Source organism: Aristolochia californica, unplaced genomic scaffold, assembly GCF_029961685.1.
Source record: "Aristolochia californica isolate CCGP_79_NKW_82.1479 unplaced genomic scaffold, dmAriCali1.0.hap1 SCAF_2, whole genome shotgun sequence".
NCBI lineage: Eukaryota > Viridiplantae > Streptophyta > Magnoliopsida > Piperales > Aristolochiaceae > Aristolochia > Aristolochia californica.
In genome coordinates, this window is record NW_027181881.1 from 39,255,838 (window position 1) to 39,276,845 (window position 21,008).

At 37.5% G+C, this 21,008-nt stretch overlaps 1 protein-coding gene and 1 pseudogene across 1 annotated transcript; one reads left to right on the top strand and one right to left on the bottom strand.

Annotated features, from left to right (window-relative positions):
* Positions 1 to 133: 133 nt before the first annotated feature.
* LOC137955346 (uncharacterized) lies at positions 134 to 2,561 on the top strand. The gene is made up of 4 exons (XM_068802250.1): positions 134 to 526; positions 1,100 to 1,210; positions 1,300 to 1,380; positions 2,005 to 2,561. The coding sequence occupies exons 1-4, from the start codon at positions 251 to 253 to the stop codon at positions 2,077 to 2,079; spliced, it is 543 nt and encodes a 180-aa protein (XP_068658351.1). The 5' UTR covers positions 134 to 250; the 3' UTR covers positions 2,080 to 2,561.
* Positions 2,562 to 3,834: 1,273 nt separating this feature from the next.
* Positions 3,835 to 12,764, bottom strand: LOC137955042 (protein GLUTELIN PRECURSOR ACCUMULATION 3-like; annotated as a pseudogene).
* Positions 12,765 to 21,008: the final 8,244 nt, after the last annotated feature.

Genomic DNA, 21,008 nt, shown 5'->3' on the forward strand with positions numbered 1-21,008 from the left:
CAGTTCGTAATTGTTTGTAGCACACCAGAGAGGGGTCCATGCCTACGATAGTCATTTCAGATTCAACTTTTAAGAGGAGGTAGGCGTCGGATACCACTTGAAGATTCCACTCATAAGTTCCTGGCATCAAGAGTAGAAAAAGCTAGCCATCTTTGGAGAAGAATAAGAGAGCAAAGAGAAGCGCAGAGAGAGGGGGAAGAGAGAGAGAGAGAGAAAAGGGGAAAGAGGAGAGAGAAGGGAAGAAAAACAGATGCAGAACCAGACTCATAATCACCATCAGAAGCAGCAGCAGCAGCTGCCCTTGGATCAGAACATGGTGCAACGAACCAGGGTCACGACCAACAATCAAAGAGAGAGCGACACAGGAGAGGAGAAAGAGGAAGAGGAGATGACCAAGTCGGCTTTGATGTCTTTCCGAACGAAAGAGGAGGAGATCGAGAAGAAGAAGAAGGAGGTGAGGGAGAAGGTGCATGCTCGCCTTGGCCGAGTTGAAGAAGAGACCAAGAGGCTGGCAGATATCAGAGGAGTGAGTTTCAGAAACCACTCTGCAGTTATATAAGAAACTGTAACAAAAGATTTGAAGGAGAAGAATATGAAAGAGAGCTAAATGTTTTTGTTTTTGTTGTGCTAAAAACCCATCCAAAAGGCTTCGGATTGAAGATAAGAGCTGCTACTAGAGAAGGTTGATGAATTCTCTGTGTCAGTTTGAATTGATTTTTGAAATTTCTCTCTTCTCTTTTACATTAACCTTTTGTTTCTGAATTTGTTGCAACATAAAAGTTTTGTTTTTCTACTTCTCTGCCATTCTGGGTTTCTAATTGTTGCTCTAAAAAGCAAAAAGAAAAAGAACCAAAATTTCTGTTCTTCCCATAATTTAAATTAGCTTTTTTGAAAAATAGAATTTGATTTCAAAAGTCAGTTCATGATTCAGGCCCTAATATTATCATATTCTAGAAATTTGATCGGTATTCCCCATTTTTTCCCTAATTGATACAGTGATAGTTTGAGAAACCATGATTTCAGACCAACATCTTCCATTACTGTGTTAATTTTTGCCTTCTCACTTTCATTCTTGTAGTAATTCATTATTATTTGGTAGGAGCTAGAAAGTCTGGCAGACCCAATGAGAAAAGTAGTGTCATCTACTAGGAAGAAGATTGATACAGTTAACCGTGAACTAAAGCCACTTGGGTATACTTGCCAAAAGAAGGTGAAGATCAATTCTTCATGTCTATTTTATATCTCTTCCTTTTAACATTGCAAATAAAGCTGAAGTTTGTGGTTGCTTCTAACTCCCAGGAGAAGGAATACAAAGAAGCCCTTGATGCATTCAATGAGAAGAACAAAGAGATGGCACTGCTAATTACCAAATTAATGGAGGTAATTATTTTTTAAGCGCCAATATATTTTACATCTTAACCAAGGTTTTTGGTGTACTGATATTGGGTATTCAAAAATCTTGACACTAGCCAATATGGATGAACCTGTGAATGAGACCTATTCATGTAGGTGTGAATGTGTTTTATTCATGGGACCATTCAGGGTGCTTGATCTAGAAGGCTTTGGGACATGTTTCAATAAATCCCAAACATTGACTGGTATAATTTCATCTTAGTTTCCTTAAAAGCTGATTAATATTACCTAATATGATGTTGCAAATTGACTTTGGATTTTTTGGGATGTGTAGTTTAAATAAAGTTCTGAAATATAAATGAAACGGAGATACATAAGCTATATTGTACTTCATGAATGATGTGCATGCAGTACATGAAGAACTGAAAAAATGGAGCATAAAAAGGTGCAAGCGCCACTGGGGTAATTCTGTAAGCGGCACCAGGGCACATTTTTAAGCAAACCATAGTTTGTACTCCATTTTGCACCTTTTCATGTGTTCTCCATTTGATTTGTGAGTATTTTATGATATGAACATCTCAAAAAATCTAAAGTCTGTCATTGCTTTCGTACTTTTTTCTAATTTTTTTTTCCGCCGATGAATGGTGATAGCTGGTCACTGAGAGTGAGAGACTAAGGATGAATAAACTGGAGGAGCTGAGCAAACATATAGACTCTCTTCACTAAGTTTCAGCACACTTATGTTGCTCTGTGGTTGTTAGGACTGTCAAACATTGTTCTGTATGTCTTTTGTTTGTGGGTGTTTCTTTTGTCTTGACTCTGGAAAGACTTGTTTCTTCTTGCATTTTGATTGGATTTTTCTTTTTCTTGTGTATTGTGCTGATCTTGGATGGTGTCTCTTCCTGAACAGAATTTGTAACCGAACCCATTAATCTTAACTTTTACTTGTGTTTCTTCTTATGGAGGGCAAGCCTGAGGAAAACCTTTCCGTCAATTGCACTAGGAAAACAAACAAATTCATTACCAAATGAATTCTAAATCTCCTGCTGTTTTTACTTCTTACATTGGATTAACTCATGAGAACTACTTTACTTTCTTTCACCAGCTTTCAACTCTTGAAATAAAGTTATTTGTTTATTCACATTTAGGCCTTTCGGCACTTTATTCATTTGCTGAAAAGCAAAAGTATACTCCCTTCAAAACGCTCCTATCTCAAACACACCCTTAGGTAATGGTTTAAAGAAAAAGTATCTTCTTTTCTTTTATTGTCAAGATAGATGTGCATTTTAGTATTTTAAATAAGAAAGTGGAGAAGTGATAGAGTTATGAATAAAGTAGAACACAAAGAGGCAAGAAGCAGTATCATATTGGAGCCTTCAACTGCATTAGGATGGACTCAAGGCATGGCAAAATCTCCGGGTACAGTATTTGATCTCAGTTACTTGGCCTCGTAATGTTCTAAAACAGGAACAAGCTGCAATTCCAATTCCTATCCACTGGTTTAACAGACCGCAAGTAGAAGATTTTTCAAAGAAGAAAGAAATTTGGAAGATGAAGTATGTAACCCAAAGGCTAAAGAGATACCTTGTCAACTTTTTGTAATGATTTCTAGTCATCTTTCTTTTGACTAGCCACTATCTAAGACCAGTATGTGTAGTTTGATAAGTTAAAGCGGGTTTCCTAAAGTTATTCTAACACTTGTTGGAATAATGATTATCATGCCGACAAACTAATCTGTGACTCAAATTCTTGCATAAAGCTAGCTTGAGGTGTGTTATATGAAGGGGATTGGACCCTGGATTCGGAAAATTAGGCGGCTCCAGTGGCAAATCATGGCGGTTTTCGGTTTCTAACCCAATTCTCTAATTCGGCTCAATGGTTTCAAGCAGAATATCCTATTTGTTCCCTTCTTTGCTTCTTCTCCAACCTCCTCTACACTCTTTCTGCACGTCATACTTACCAGAGCAGTAGTTTTTTTTGGGGTAAATATTTGTTTCCTTTCCTCTTTCCCCCCAATTTTTTGCTTGTTTCAGACCCTTCTCTATGTTTTCCAATTAGATCCAGCATTAGGCTTGGTTAGTGGGGTTTGAATCATTGCAACTGCCGGTCGTTGGAGCTGAAGAAGGAGAACTGAACTGGTGTGTTTGAGATGAATTATTGGAGCTTCCTCTTCTTCTCTTGGTTAGATTTTCATTCTTTACCTAAGGTAGAACTTCGTATTTTTGTTTATTATGCGATTAAATAATGTTCTTTGGTGTATTATTTTTCTTAATTAATGATTTGATGTTGTTGGTTTGGTGTGATATGTGATGCAAAGGTTTCAAAGAAATCTCTTCCCTTACAACCCCACCTTGCAGCCATATCCCTACCCCACTCTGCCCCGTCCCATTCCGGGACAGGGCTGATTTTTAACTTCTCTATGATCCTTCCTTGTATATTAAAAAATATGTTCATTAATATGTTCATTTACAAAAAAAAAAAGAAAAAAGAAAGAAAGAGTCTATTGTATTAGTAAAAGGTGGTAGTGATGGTGATCGCTTTGCTATAGGGTCATCTGAAATCTCCAATATATGGCTTGTTAAGCAAGACAGTATTAAGGTCCTCAGGTGAAGAAACTAAAAAGTTCTGGCAAATTGTATTGAGGTATCTGATTTAAGGAAAGATAATTCATTTCTTCCATCTCAGAACAGTAGAAAGCAAGTACCTTCTGGAACCAACCACCAGATATCACCAAATGTAGGTTTTCCATCATAGCCCCCACATAAGAGATAGCGTGAGCCAACACAAGTCATAGAATGGTATGCTCTAGCTGGAGGAGATGCATTAGTAGTAGCCAAGCGTTTCCACTGCCCTGACACTAATTTTTAAAATAACAAGTAGAAATTAGAAACAGTAAACATGTAAAATGAACAATTATGTAAAAATTCCCTACATAAAAAAACACACAGACTATAATGGAACCCAGTCTCTTTTGCATGTTACATTTTTTGTCCTTTGACTTAAAGCTTTCTGCAGTATCTCCAGAAACCTAAGAATAAAGAAGAAAACCTAAAGATTCCATGATCCCAAAAGGATGGTTTAGAAAACGGTTAACGTGTTTTACATAAATTGTTTTTACTGACTGATCTCTTACATTGGGATCGTGAGTGATATGTGATAGGTGGGGAGCCATATTTGTGGTTTTCAAGTTGACTCTTCCGGTTTTCATTGAACCATGATATCGGACAGATACACTGGAAGTAGTACAGGCAATAACCAAAAGAGTAGTGTCAAATGTAGCATAACTGTTATAACAAACTACCAGAAAGGATAATCCAATCCATCTTCCTGCATCTTAGTTTATTAGAAGAATTACACCAAACATGGAAAACAGGTTCTCTGGTAGTTTAGAAATGTTGGTCACAAGAAACAAACTAAAGACAGCAATCACGCCTATCTAACATACCATCCTTCCCTTCATCAGAACTGATCAAACCTGGTTGCTTGTTTGTACTGATTAGTGCTCTATCTTAGAAGATGAAAGTGCTCTATCTCAGAGGATGAAAATGCTCTATCTTAGAGGATTAGATGATTCTCTAACATAAAATGAAAATGCTCTATATAGTGTTGCGCGGAAAAATGTCTCACATTAAGAATTATTAAGAAAAGTTAATGGGTCATAAGGTTGATAATAAGCCTCCTAAGTGGCTAGTCATTTTGGGATGGCAGACCCATATTAAAGCAGAAAGTGTGTAGTAGGCTCCATTAGGTGGGTTTGTGTGATGTGTGCTTCGTTGGGAGCTTATGCCCATATAAAGGAAATGCTGAGAGGAAAAAAAGTCTCACATTAAGAATTGTTAAGAAAAGTTAATAAGCCTATAAGGTTGAACAATAAGCTTCCTAAGTAATTAGTCATTTTAAATGGAAATGGGCTCAACCTGACACTAAGACTTGCACTGATCTCTAACATCTGACTAGATGCCAATTTCCTTAATGTCATTTAGTAAAGATGCAAAGGGCAATGTGAGAAGAGGTTGGAGTAGTATAAAGGATCGGATATGACATACTTGACTACAACTACTATTTTTTAGTAACGAAGAAACCCAAACCAAATGTCACATTAAGTATGCCCCAACTCCCAACTTCCATGTGGCCACCAAGTTAAAGGCTCAATCCACATGTTGTGGAACACACACACACACACACACACTCACACACAGTCTAGGATTCAAGAAGACGAATGAAATTAAAGAATCAAAAGCCAACGCCTAGTTCAACCATATGAACATTCTTCCAAGCAAAGTATTCTTCACCCTAGGTACTGAAATTATATTTGGCATGAAAAGTAATAAAGGTAAATGGCAATAGCATGGAATTGCAATTACCTCGGTCGAAAACAATGCAATCATTGTGGTATACATTGTATAGGCTCAAATGGCCACCAAATAACAAAAGCTGCAAATTCATTAAGCAAGATACTCATTCTTGGCGCCCTTCTTGAACAAAAATAAGTAAAAATGATATATTGTTCACTTTCAAAGATTTTTTTGCTTTTTGAATCTTCAAAAATAATTCTTATTTGCAGAAGGACTATTAATACATTGGTTAAAGCACCTAATTCCTTCAATTTCAGGGTGCATTAACTGCCACATCTAGCTCAGACATGTTGGATATAACCAAAATACTTTTTGTTTCTTTTTTTTTTTTTTTTTTGGCGAGAATGACGAGATTTTATTAAAGCATGAGGCAAAAACTACAAACAGATAAGGGGTTCCTAACAATGAGAGATTGGAGGGAGACTCTTTGTTTTTTTATCACTTCCAAAATCCATTAATCTTCCTCTTGAGGTCCCCATTGTTTCTGTACCATAAAATTTCCTTGCATTCCAATCGGTGATCTTCCGCATGTTTGTTGTGGCTTTCACAGTCGCCCTCATGCTCTCTTGCCTCATAATCAATATATTGTTATATAAGGGAATATCTACACTCTACTCCCTATCCAACCAAGCATCATATGAAGTATGTGCATAACAAGGTTTTGAATGTCTCCTATGTGAAACTAGCTATGTCCTGTACTTTCATGTCTGTCATAAGCATATGTGGGCACAAATAGGCATGTCCAGAAATCCTCCAAGAATTATTATGGGCCATATATTCAAAACTACGTGAAAATCATATCCCTTGACTTTGTGCAGAGCACAATGTTTCAGCAAAAGCATTCCTCTAAAAGCACTAATCGTCTTCCTTATTTTTCCACTCGTCTTGCTTCCCTATCTTGTTTCTTTTATCCAATAAAACCTTCATGACTTTCCAATATGTGCATGTGTGTGTGTGTGGAGAGAGAGAGAGAGAGAGAGAGAGAGAGAGAGAGAGAGAGAGAGAGAGAGAGAACACGCAAATATTAGGTTGCCAGTAGTTGTAAGAAAATATAGCATGTTTGTTGGAACTTCTAGATTAATTGAGTGAACAATCCCAGTATAATTCTGGAGAATTTTAAATTTTTGCAATGGGATTTACAAACATGATTCCTCACATTGGTTAGCTTTTTCATCAAGAAGGAAATAATTCTCAACTAATTGCATAATGTTTTGGCTTCCAAAAAACTCTCGCAGAGAGTGGATTACAGTTTGACCTTGATTCTGACAGAATATACTCAAATCTCTCAAACAATTTGAATCTCTTCTAGCATTCCTTGATGTTTCAATATCTAAATCTGTTCATGTTGCCACAACTTCAAAAAATATTTCCCTTGGTTCAGCAGATTATCAAGGAAAAATATTTTTTTCTTTTTTGAAAAGGTGAAAATGATTACAATAAAGGAGAACTATTGTTTTCAAAACAAGCTTCCTAAAAGTGATTGCCCCATAAATAGTTCCATCGATAATGACAGAAACATACCTCTAAACTGATTGCAACTTACCCCGACCCTTGCAAGAAATTTTTAATAGTCATGTATCACTATCAAACTCCTTTTTCTCATTCTTTCAATCTATTATTTTGAACACCAATGAAAATATAGGAGAAAAGTATTCTCAGAAAAAAAAACTGTTGCTGAATGAAGTAAAAGAGATGAAAATATCTGAGATACTATTACATTAACTCCTCCAGAAGTCATCGTATGGCTACAACGGGGAAGAGGTTTGTTAAATTGGGTCCAAGGCCCTATCCCAAAATGACTAGCCACCTTAGGAAACCTCTTTCCTAGCTAATAAACTCAAGATCTTTGTACTCAGTAATCCATGTGGGACTATTCCCTAACACTCCCCCTCACGTGTAGACCCTCTTTTGTGGCTCTACAAGTGGATAATTTAGGAGTAGGCAGTTTAGGTGTAGGCCCTTTTTTGTGGCTCTACAAGTAAATAGTTTTTAAGTGCAGGCCCACACATGAGTACCTGCTCTGATACTATATTAAATTAGGTCCAAGGCCCTATCCTAAAATGACTAGCTACCTTAGGAAACCTTTTTCCTAGCTAATAAACTCAAGATCTTTGTACTCAGTAATCCATGTGGGACTATTCCTTAACAAGGTTGACCAGGAAGCTTCAACTGGGTCCATCCTGGTGTCTCGTTGTCTACCTTCCCCAATAAAAGAAATATGAAAGCTTTATTTTTTGAACTTGTAGATTAATTTGAGTTCAATAATAAAGATTAAAAAGGGATGGAGAGGAAACCTCAAGTCTTAGTTACAAGTTAGCAGGAGCAACATACAACAACATTGCTGCTGGGAAACCTCAAGTCTCATTGTATTGGCAGAACAAACAGATCGGCTATGGGATGACTAGAGGAGAGTATTTTTATCATAATGTGCTCCAATATCCTGGGGGCATGCTCCTCACAGACATCCATTTGATGAGTGAAATAGAGCCACCCATTTTCACAGGGGAGGAAAATCCCTTAGAATAAAGCTTGGCCTCATGAAGCACAAAATGGATGAAGCCTCCACGATCCCTGATTAGAGCACTCTTTTTGGCAGGACTGGAGCTCCCAAGAGAGCTTCCACCAAAGTTCAATGTCAGCTAACCAGCAAGCTGAGGGATATCAAGGCGAGAGGTAAGGGGTAACATTATCTGTACGGTTGACAATAAAGACATCCATTTGATGAGTGAAATAGAGCCACCCATTTTCACAGGGGAGGAAAATCCCTTAGAACAAAGCTTGGCCTCATGAAGCACAAAATGGATGAAGCCTTCACGATCCCTGATTAGAGCACTCTTTTTGGCAGGACTGGAGCTCCCAAGAGAGCTTCCACCAAAGTTCAATGTCAGCTAACCTGCAAGCTGAGGGATATCAAGGCGAGAGGTAAGGGGTAACATTATCTGTACGGTTGACAATAAATTGCCAACGTCTACCAATAATTGAGCTTGGAAGAGGGGGAAGACTTTTGTGAGAATGCTCTCAAAGAAGCATTGAGTGAAAAATATCTTCAAGCAGACACCCTATAGAGCTGGAAGATATAGGACTGTTTTCTCATTGAACTCACACCATAAGGCCCATTGAGTTCTGCCAGCTTTTGGAAAAAGGCTAAATAGCATAACCTAATGAATCTCAAGAAGAAAGCAGGAAGACCTATGTTGATGTTATTGCTAAAACTAATCACCCACACTGAACAGATAAATTGGCAGTGGTGGAGGGTACAATTTGCTCTCTTCCTGTACACAACAGAACTTACATAGAGAACTGACCACGTGGAAACCCATGTTTCCTAACTCATCACAGGTACCGATTTTCTCATAGGCCGTTGTCCATATGAAACGAAAAACTTTAGTGGACCTCAACAGCTTCCATGATAGCGGCACAACATCAGGAAAATCAGCATTACATGAGCCAGCAATGTGTAGCTCGGAAAGAAGCAACAGAAAATGACCAGCACATCCATGGTCCCGGGTCCAGGGTCCAGGTTAGCTTGTCAAGACCTCTTTTGTTCTCAAAAACAAGAACAATATGGAGATAAATAGAATGAGACCAATCATTAACAGAGAATCTCGATTGAGCAAATGAAAAAAATGAAGATGACAATACAGAAAAATTAGTGAATGACACAAAAACCAAGGATTTGAAGAAAAGCAACAGCATTTGTATATTAAGGCTTGAGGCTTTCCCTTTCCCTGCCCGTTATCTTCGTTATTGCATGAAAAGATACTTAATATCTAAAGTCAGGTTACTAACTATCACATGCACGAAACAGAGAACAACAATATTACCTCCTTCAAACAAGCCCTTCAAAGCCCATAGGTCACCCATGATTGGTCCACCCCCTCCTAGTAAATGCTGACAGACAAATTAGTATCATTTGCAACCAATTGCTAATTGTGTGCTTCCAGCATAATATTAACTTGAATTCTTGCAACCAATTGCTAATTGTGTGCTTCCAGCATAATATTAACTTGAATTCTATCCTTGTTATTTAACTGATAGAGACTTCCCTTGATGTGGATATCCAATAAATCATCAACTGAAGGCACACAAACTTCAGCAACCAAAGAGAAGCCTAAATATCAGAAGGATGGGAGAGGTGAAAGTATAGAATTTACCTCTGCCACCAAACACTAGCAATCTTTTCTCAACTATAGTTGCCATGTGCCCACATCTTGGTGGTGGCGGTGTCCCAGACACGACTAATTCAGTCCATTCAAGTGAAACTGCCCAAAATAGCATTTCATAGAAAGTAATTAAAGATCACTTGTTTTCTGTAAATGATTACCATGAATATATTATGGTCCTGCTGAAGATTTAAATATTAGAAAAGGCAAAATGACAAGAAGACATATATTATGGTCCTATTTGTATCTAAGATGTACACATCAGACAACCATTTTTTACCATCCCACCCACCGTACCTGCATTTTTTCACAACTTTCATTAAAAGTTTAAGGAGAGGCAGACACATGATATTTTATAAAGGAAATGATAAAGAAATTTTTACATAACAATTTTTCGATTTCCAATTGCGGAAGCAGCAGCAAAGTCTCGCGGTGAAGGCAGATCACCATAACTGGTTAACTCTGACCACTGCCAAATATCTGAAATAAAATAATAGAAGAGTGTTGCTCATTATTGACAAGTAGAAAAGATGAAGATAATGAAAGAGTAAAAATAAAAAAAGACCAGATATTTCTAAGAAGTTTAAAAAATAAACTATACATACCAGTGTCAAGCATCCAGAAGTCACCTAACCTGAAAAACCAGTTGCATCATGTAACAAAGAAAACAAACAGACAAACGAAAAAGAAGAAAAACAGAAAAATCAATAGACACAAAATGAATGGATGTATACCTTTTATTGCCATAACGACCACCAAAGATGAACAAATGGCAGTCAATTGCTGCAGCAACATGAAATGCCCGTGGACTGGGACCCACTTGCCCATCAGAATCACTCCCAGTGCACTCTGGAGTAAACTATAGTTTGTTTTCTGATACATTACAATCAGAAAAGCTTGGAGACAACTACTAAATGCGGCTAGCAAAGCTTGAAACTACTGGATGAGTATAATTTGAAACCTTGGAGACAACACTAAATGCATCCATGTCTAAAGATAAATATACAACTCATACTCGCACAAATTTGCTTAATTTAAATTCAACAAAGCCAACATCACGTGAAAAAAAAGTCTCGGTTATTCACTATCATAACCAATTTACTATTCCAGCAGCTCAATTATAGCACTGTCAATTTTTTTTTTTTTTTTTTGTGAAAATAGCACTGTCAACTTGTAGTATAATATTATCAATAAATGCAAAATTGCATTACCCTTAAAGGGTATTTCTAGAAAGGACCGTCTGTAGATGGCAAAATTTTAGGGTTGGCATCTCTCTGCAGGAAAATCCCTATCCATCAAACTAGAAGTCATAAGACACCATCAAGTTGATCAGAGGAATATTTTCCAATTAATGTGGGTAGGAGCTTGATAAATGGAAAACGCATGAGAAAAATATGAAGAACTACTTCGAAATATACCACTAAGAGCATGAAAGTGAGTGAATCGCAGAAAGTTAAGAAACTAAGAAACCTCAAAATTTCAGATCCGGTAATCATATAAAGAAAATTACCAGCTTTTAATAAGTAAAATAAATAACTTTGAGGATTATTTCAAGCAGAAATCATGAAGAGTGCGTACCCACATCATAAACAGCAATGTCGTTGAGAAATCTCTTATCCACCAGGCCTCCAAACACAACTACCTTGACTTTCCAACATTGACTGCACTATGACCACTGCGAGTGGAAGACACCGAAGTCAAAACCGCAAACGAACGGAAGAAGAGAAGGGGAAGAAAATCAATGACAGCAAGAATTCCTTAACGAATCTGTTGTGGAAGGGTTCCCCCAAAATCGGACGAATCCGCGCGAACCCAGTCCATTCCTTCGCTGCTTCAATTTCTGAGCTTCGGACCTTCCGTTGTACCGGTTAGTTTTATTTGTTGCTCTTGCGAATTCCGCCGGAACGTACGGTTGGGTGAGAAGTCGCACGCGCCGGGATGCGTATGCCTGACTTCGGTCGGTGATCTGAGGATCTTTTTAAACTCCGGACTTGGGGACCCAAAAAAAAAGAATAACAGATTAATTATTAATTAAGCTTAATTAAATTTTATTTTATTAAAAACAGGCATAAATGTTTAAAAAGTTTAATTGAACAGGGTTGGGCCTGACTCTCCTCTGGTTGACTCAAGTGTTTTAAGGTGTGGGTTGGGCCTGACTCGCCTCAAGTTTGGCTTTTGGCTTAGGGTGATCCAACTTGAGTCGAATGACCCAGCCCGTGTTTTGAAGAACTTGGGTTACCAGACAAGAATGTTGCTTCTCATGATTCCGTCCTATTTTATCGCTGCTTTCATAAAGATTGAATATATTAGGTGTATTCAGCGAATAATAACTATAAATAATTGGTTGTCGAAATTTTCTATTTCTTTTAAAAATTATAATGTGTTAAAATAGAATGAATTTGTTAAAAAAATCAAGTATAAATACAATAAAATATGTCAAATAATTTTTTTTATATAAAATATATAATAAAAAATAATCGATGAAAAAATCATATTTCTATTATTTTAGCTTAGGTTAGAGTCAAGTTTTGCCTCATTTCGTTAGTCCTTACAACCAATACCTAATCACCCAATTCTATTTAGGGGTGGGCCTGGGGAAGGTCGAGGTGGAGTTTAACAAAACCTGATCTTTGACCCCAAAACCCAAATATAAAGAAACCCAAATCATCAAACCCAACCACAAATTCATCACAATCCTCATAGTCTTGTCCCGCCCTCTCCCCTGATCAATCCTGTTAGTGTAAGGCAGGGTGGTATCATTAAAGATTTGGCATAATTAGTCTTAGTATCATTATTGTGTGCATATGTTTTGTATTTAAATGTTAAGTGATGTCAATTTAAGCTTGATATTTTTCAAGTTCTACCTTTCTGCAATTGAACGATGGACATCCATTCGTAGTTTCAGGCGACAAAGAGGATTTTGCTAAATTCAACCTCCTTGAGTGGCTTCTATAGAATGCTGATAATGTTAGGAAACTCACGTTTTCTATTCTAATTTGGGCAACATATTTATTATTCAATTATATTTACTATTTAATAGAATGGGCCAAAATTAAGTGATCTAATTTTATTAAGCCCATTAAGGAATATGGGCCAATTGAGTAAATACCATAGGAAATTATGGGAACCCTATATAAGGAGACACATTATGGTTATGGTCCCCAAGAGACTAAATCACACACAATTTCACTTCTCCCATCCGGAAGAGAGTTGAAGGTCCTATTGGGAAACTAAGGAGATTTAGTTGAGGAAGATCACAAAAACCTATAATTCGTTCGTATCGATTATCGCAAAATTCCATAATAGTAGGTGATCGTTTAGAATGAATCCAGGTATTTATCCCAAATCCTAATATTCTGATATGATGTAAATTCTGGATTAGGATTTAAGATTACAGTTTTCTAACAAGTAGTATCAGAGCAGTACATTATTGTCAAAATATTAGGATTCAGGATAAATACCTAGATCCATTCTAAACGATCACCTATTGTTGCGAAATTATGCGGTAATCGATAAGAACGAATTATTGGTTTTTGTGATCTTCCTCAACTAAATCTCCTTAATTCCTCAATGAGACCTTCGTCTCTCTTCCGGATAGGGAGAAGGAAAACTGTGTGATTTAGTCTCTTGGGGACCATAACCATACTGTGTCTCCTTATATAGGGTTCCCATAATTCCCTATGGTATCTACTCAATTGACTCATATTCATGGCCCCATATTCCTTAATGGGCTTAACAAAATTAGGTCACTTAATTTCGGCTCATTCCATTAAATAGTAAATATAATTGAATAATAAATATGTTGCCCAAATTAGAATAGGAAACGTGAGTTTCCTAACAATCTCCCACTTGGGTTACATATAATTCCTGAAACAATTATATCACAAATTATTTAGGTGCGCATCTGTATACTATTAATAGTGGAACCATCTTATATATTAATAATGGAACCACTGTGACTTTCATCACAATACAGTCGTGACTAAACCACGATGATCACCATACATTTACACTCAATGACATAGATCAAATATGGATGAGTAGCATAGATATTACATGCAATGTGATCTCAGACATTCTTATTTCCACATGGTCCTTATATAGTATTTAGTGAGATTTTTCCAAAGTCCTTAATGCAATGCGAACATTGCACATAGAAAAACACAAGCAAGTTCAGAAATAGAATAATAAACAATCTATTTTATTACATAAAAAATCGAATAACTCAATGTCTAAAGCAAACATATAGTACAAAAATGACTCCTACTAAACCAAGGTATCCTTAGACATAAAGCCCATATGAGCAGTGTGCTCATGAAAGACCTTAGGCATTAAGCCCTTGGTTAATGGGTCTGCTAGTATAGAGTCTGTCCCTATATGTTCTACAGAAATTTCTTTATCTCGAACTCTCTCCTTAACAACTAGAAACTTGATGTTGATAAACTTTGACTTTGTCGAGCTCCTATTGTTGTTGGAATAAAATACCACCGAGTTATTGTCACAATAAATCTTTAATGTCTACCACTCACAACCTAGTGACAAAGTTTCGCACCATATTCCATGGTCGGACGCCTCAAAACAAGCAATGAACTCATCAACCATGGTTGAAGAAGCTATGAGAGCCTGCTTAGCAGACTTCCATGAGATAGCAACCCACTTCTACTCTGGAAAACCTCAATAAGGTTAAAATTGAGAAGTGGGAGAGCTTTAACCGAATGTGTTTGATGATCATGAAAAACTCCATTTCGGAGGTGTTTCAGGGCTCTATTACTGAGAGCAAGAGCGCCAAGAAGTTCCTTGAGAAAATTGAGCAATATTTTTCCAAGAATGACAAGTCGGAGGCGAGTAGCCTTTTGGCTAAACTCGTTTTGATGAAGTATAAGGGAAAATGGAACATAAGGGAGTTGTCTCAGGACTTGCTCGTGCACTTGGTTTTGATATCTCTTCTTGCACACTTTGGGCAATTCAAAGTGAGTTATAACACTCATAAGGACAAATGGTCCCTAAATGAGCTTATATCTCACTGTGTACAAGAGGAAGAGAGGCAGCAACGGGATAAGATTGAAAGTGCTCATTTGGCCTCAACCTTTCAGAACAAGAAAAATAAGAGAGGTAAGGATGCTGCGGAAGGATCTTCTTAGAATAAGAAACAAAAGAAGCAGGGTGAGGAGTTTACTTGCTACTTCTGCAAGAAGTTGAGACATATGAAGAAGGATTGTCCCAAGTACGTCACCTGACATGTAAAGAAGGGTGTTCTTCTAACTTTAGTTTGTTCTGGAGTTAATTTAACTACTATACCTAAAGATACTTGGTGGGTGGATTCTGGTGCTACCACTCACATAAGTATATCTTTACAGGGTTGCCTATGGAGTTGACCACTAAGTGATGCTGAAAAGTTCATCTTTGTGGGCGACGACAATAAAGTTGTGGTAGAGGATAGAAGAACTTTCAGATTACAATTAAACATTGAATTTTATTTGGATTTATTTGAGATATTTGTTGCACCGTCTTTTAAGCGGAATTTAATTTTTATTTCCATTTTTGACAAATCAGGTTTTTCTTGTTATTTTGGAAATAATAAAGTTAGTCTCTACTAAAAATTCAAATTTTTTTGGTTCCGACCTCTTAATTGTTAATTTGTATATGTTTGATGTTGTTAGTTCTTATAGAGAAATATTGCAAACAAGTTTACGTCGTACGAAGCAAAAACCGCCACATTATGACACAAATGTTTAGGACACATCTCTAAATAGAGAATTCAAAGGCTTGTGTCAGATGAAATTCTTGAACCCCTAGATACTACAAACTTCCAAGTTTGTGTTGAATGCATCAAGGGGAAACAAACAAAAGTTAGAAAATTAGGTGCAGAAAGAGCTACAGATGTCTTAGAACATATACCTACATATATTTGTGGTCCATTCCCTACAACTTTATGGAATGGACAACAGTACTTCATTACGTTCATAGACGATTACTCTAGATTTGGTTACCTATATTTAATACATGAGAAGTCACAATCCCTGGATGTCTTCAAGTCTTTTAAAGATGAAGCTGAAATTCAACTTGGAAAGAAAATAAAGGTTGTCAAATCCGACCGTGGTGGTGAATACTACGAAAGGTATGATGGATCAGGAGAACAACATCCATGACCTTTCACGATTTTCCTCAAAGATTGCGGAATTGTCCCGCAAGACACCATGCTGGGCAAACCCAGCATGAACGGTGTTGCAGAGCAACGAAACCGAACTCTTAAGGATATGGTAAGGAGTATGACCAATCATTCCTCCTTGCCAGAGCTTTAGGGAGAAGCTTTAAAGACCACAGTGTATATCCTTAACAGGGTACCGAGCAAAGCAATTGCCAAAATCTCCTATGAGCTTTGGACATGTAAGAAGCCTAACATTAAGCACTTGCACATTTGGGGTTGTCCAACTGAGGCACGACCTTATAGGCCACATGAAAGAAAACTGGACTCAAGGATGGTTAACAATTATTTCATTGGTTACGTTGAACATTCTTGGGACTATAAGTTTTACAATCCCACATCAAGATCCTTCTTTAAAACGGGAAATGCGAGATTCCTTGAGGATATTGAGTTTGGAGGGGAAGAAAACATAATGAATGTTGTGTTTGAAGAAGAATCTGTTATTGACAGTGATTAGGTCTCCATACCTATTCCTGTTCAAGACAAGGTTCAGACACTAGAGGACAATGTTCAGGCTCCTACTCCTGACATTGTTCCAGATCAAGACAATAATGAGATTCTTCCTCTAGCACCACTTTTAGAACAAACCCAACAACCTCAAGAAGTGACATTAAGGAGATCCACTAGGGAGAGGAGAAATGCGATTCCAGATGATTATATCATATTTCTCCAAGAACATGAGGATGTCGTCGGATTGACAAAAGATGACATGATTATCTTCTGTCAAGTCTTGCACAGTTCTAACTGTCAAAAGTGGATTGATGCCCTGAGGGATGAGATGAAATCTATGAATGGCATTTAGGGTCTCATCGAGTTGCCTAAAGGTACGAAGCCCATTGGTTGTAAATGGATATTTAAAACCAAGAGGGATTCCAAGGGCAATGTCGAGATATAAGGCCCATCTAATCGCTAAAGGCTTTACTCAAAGGGAATGCATAGACTATAAAGAGACTTTCTCTCCGGTATCTTCTAAAGACTCTTTTAAAACAATAATGACACTAAAGACTCATTTAGATCTAAAGCTAAATCAGATGGATGTCAAAATTGCATTTATCAATGGAGACATTAGCGAGACTATTTATATGGTACAACTAGAAAACTTTATATCTGGTGATCCAAAGTTTAAGGTCTGTAAATTGAAGAAATCCATTTATGGTCTTAAACAGACTTCCCGTAAATGGTATCACAAGTTCCATCAAGTTATCACCTCGTACGATTTTGAGGCGAATGTTGGTGATGACCACATAAGTTCAGTGGGAGTAAATATATCTTCCTGATACTATATGTTGATGATATTTTGCTCGCTAGTAGCAATATAGGATTACTGCACGAAACCAAAAAGTTCTGATGAAGAAATTTGAGATGAAAGATCTTGGTGATGCTTCTTTTGTATTAGATATACAGATACTTAGAGATTGTTCTCAAGGTATCTTAGGTTGTCACAAAAGAGTTATATCGATAAGGTTTTGCGTAGATTCAACATGAAAGGTAATAAACTAGGAGACACACCCGTTGCTAAAGGAGACAAGTTTAGTCTCAAACGGTGCCCTAATAATGATCTTGAAAGAAAATAGATGCAAAAAATTCCCTATGCATCAGTAGTAGGGAGTCTAATGTTTGCTCAAATTTGTACTCGTCCCGACATAGCATTTTGTTAGGACTATGGACACCACCTATCTCCATATTGGTATGATATTGTCTACTTTGGGCCTAAGCCCTCATGGATTTGCTCTTGGGTTTTACCCCCAAAAGCCTCATACTAATAGAGATAGTGTCCACACTTATATATCCATGATCTTTCCCACTTCTAACCAATGTGGGACTTTGGTCGTATACCCAACAATCCTCCCCTCGAACAAAGAACCACTAAGCCTCCCCTCAAACAATCATTCATCCGTCTACTCTCTACTAACCTGGATTCTCCACTCCAATGCGTTGGAAGTACACACCTTACATGGAGTACCACCTGTCTCAAGAGCATGCTCTATCCAGATCAACTCTTATTCATTGTGTTGGGACGAGGACACGTCCATGAAGAATCCGGAGCACACCACTTGTCCAATAGAGCACATCCACGGATCCCTTCACGATCTAATTGAGGCCCACCACCTTTGTTCAGTATTCAAAGGATTCATCCACAATAGCTAACTCTGGGGCATAGCTTTGATACCATTTTTTAGGACTATGAACACCACCTACCTCCACATTGTTATGATATTGTCCACTTTGGGCCTAAACCCTTATGGATTTGCTCTTGGGTTTTATCCCAAAAGGCCTCATACTAATAGAGATGATGTCCACACTTATATATCCATGATCCTCCCCACTTCTAACCAATGTGAGATTTTGGTCGTATACCTAACACATTTATAGTAGGAATTTTGGGCAGATATTTGAGTGATCCGGGTATGCAACATTGGAAGGCAGCCAAACGCGTCATGCGTTATTTGAGTAGAACAAAAGCCTACATGCTCACTTATCGAAGATTACATAGTTTAGAGATCATTGGGTTCTCTGACTCCAACTTTGTTGGATGCCAAGATAGAAGACGCTCCACATCAGGCTACATCTTTATGTTGGGTGAAGGAGCTATCTCATGGAAGTCTGTTAAGCAGACTCTCATAGCTTCTTTAACCATGTATGCAGATTTTATTACTTATTTTGAGGCATCCAACCACAGAATATGGTTGCAAAAATTTGTCACTGGGCTACGAGTAGTAGATGGCATTGACATGCCATTAAAGATTTATTGTGACAATAACTCTATGGTATTTTATTCCAACAATAACAAGAGCTCAACAAAGTCGAAGTTTATCGACATCAAGTTTCTAATGGTTAAGGAGAGAGTTCAGGATAAACAAATGTATGTAGAACATACATGGATAAACTCTATGCTAGCAGACCCATTAACCAAGGGCTTAATGCCTAAGGTCTTTCATGAGCACACTGCTCATATGGGCGTTATTTATGAGGATACCTTGGTTTAGTGGGAATCATTTTTGTACTATATGTTTGCTTTAGACATTGAATTATTCATTTTTTTACGTAATAAAATTGATTGCTTATTATTCTATTTCTGAACTTACTTGTGTTTTTCTATGTGCAATGTTTGTATTGCATTAAGGACTTTGGAAAGATTTGACTAAAGATTAAATAAAGACCAGTTGGAAATAGGAATGTCCAAGATCACATTGCATGTAATTTCTTAGCTACCCATCCATATTTGATCTATGTTATTGAGTGTATTACTTTGGTGATCATCGTGGTTTAGTCACGATTGTATTGTGATGAAAGTCGCGGTGGTTCCATTATTAATAATATACAGATGTGCGCCTAAAGAATTTGTGGCATAATTGTTTCAGGAATGATATGTAACCCAAGTGGGAGATTGTTAGGAAACTCACGTTTACTATTCTAATTTGGGCAACATGTTTATTATTCAATTATATTTACTATTTAATGGAATGGGCAGAAACTAAGTGATCTAATTTTGTTTAGCCCATTAAAGAATATGGGCCAATTGAGTAGATACCATAGGGAATTATGGGAACCTTATATAAGGAGAGACATTATGGTTATGGTCCCCAACAAACTAAATCACACACATTTTCCCTTGTCCCCATCAGAAAGAGAGACAAAGGTTCCATTCGGGAACTAAGGAAATTTAGTTGAGGAAGATCACAAAAACCAATAATTCGTTCGTATCGATTGCCGCAAAATTCTACAACAGTAGGTGATTGTTTAGAATGGATCCAGCTATTTATCCCGAATCCTAATATTCTGGCATGATGTAAGGAATAGGATTTAAGAATATAGTTTTCTAATAGATAATACTCTTTAGAGCTTTGATTGGTCCATGGACGCACTGGTCTTCAACGGCTGTCTCTCCTTTCTCCATCCAAGTTGTAACATAATCAGATAGTTTCGGTACAAAAAAAAAACTCGAAATGCTGGATCTCGAATGCTTTGATCGCTGCAGATCAATTAATAATAGAACAACGAACTGGAAGAGGTTTGTGAGTGATGAAAGGGAAGAAACAATTTACACTTCAGTTTCTCAGCTCGTCCTCTGTTTCTTATATATCCTTGGGTGGGCATGCCATGTTTATCAAAATGGAAAATTCCATGCGGTCACTCTTATGTCTCTTAACGAAGCTTAGAGGACTAGGTAAACCCGTGTGTAGGGGTGGATCGAACCCACCCCGGTTTGTGAATAACTTAGATCTATTCGATTTTGGCTTGGTTTGATTCAAATAAACCCGATCCGATCTTGAATCAAATTCTAGATCGGATTTCAAACTGGTTTAAGTAAACGAGTTGAACCTGAATAAAGCTTGGTTTGGTTCACGAGCCTTGTTAAAGAGCGGCGAATTTTTTATGGACACAAACCGGTATTTCCAGGTTATCCAGTGTTGGTTGAACGATGGTAAGTGATGTTGACGGTAACAGACCTCCCATTGTATTGTGTCTGTAGGAAGGGCCTGGCCCCAGTTTTTAAGTTTTAAAAAAATATGAGTCATCTGACAGAATTTCTGGTCAATTAAAGGTCAGACCCGAACGAACTAAGCTTGACCGGATCTGGTCACGGTGACCAAATACAAACTCAAATGACTAGCAAATTGCACTTCTAATGAAGAGTCTTCTTCTCTGCAAATTGCAGACATTTTTTTCCATAATTTAATAACAACTAGAGCAGTCTTCGTCTCCGTCTCCGTCTGTCACGAGTCATGACTACCGAGATAAATCTTACAGAGGTGAACAGAAATAGATACTCTGCTCCTTTGTACTTGCCCCACTTGGAGGCTGAGGCCATTAATGCCTGGCTAACGTGTGCGCTTCCAGTAGAGTGACTTTCACAGTCAATAACGAGTAAAGATGAAAACAATGGTGTACTATCGACAGTCACGATACCGGTGAAAAGCAAAAAATAAA

Coding starts and splice junctions, on each gene's coding strand:
- LOC137955346 (XM_068802250.1), top strand. CDS start 251: ATGCAGAACCAGACTCATAATCACCATCAGAAGCAGCAGCAGCAGCTG. Junction 527..1,099: donor GGCTGGCAGATATCAGAGGA/GTGAGTTTCAGA, acceptor ATTATTTGGTAG/GAGCTAGAAAGTCTGGCAGA. Junction 1,211..1,299: donor GGTATACTTGCCAAAAGAAG/GTGAAGATCAAT, acceptor TCTAACTCCCAG/GAGAAGGAATACAAAGAAGC.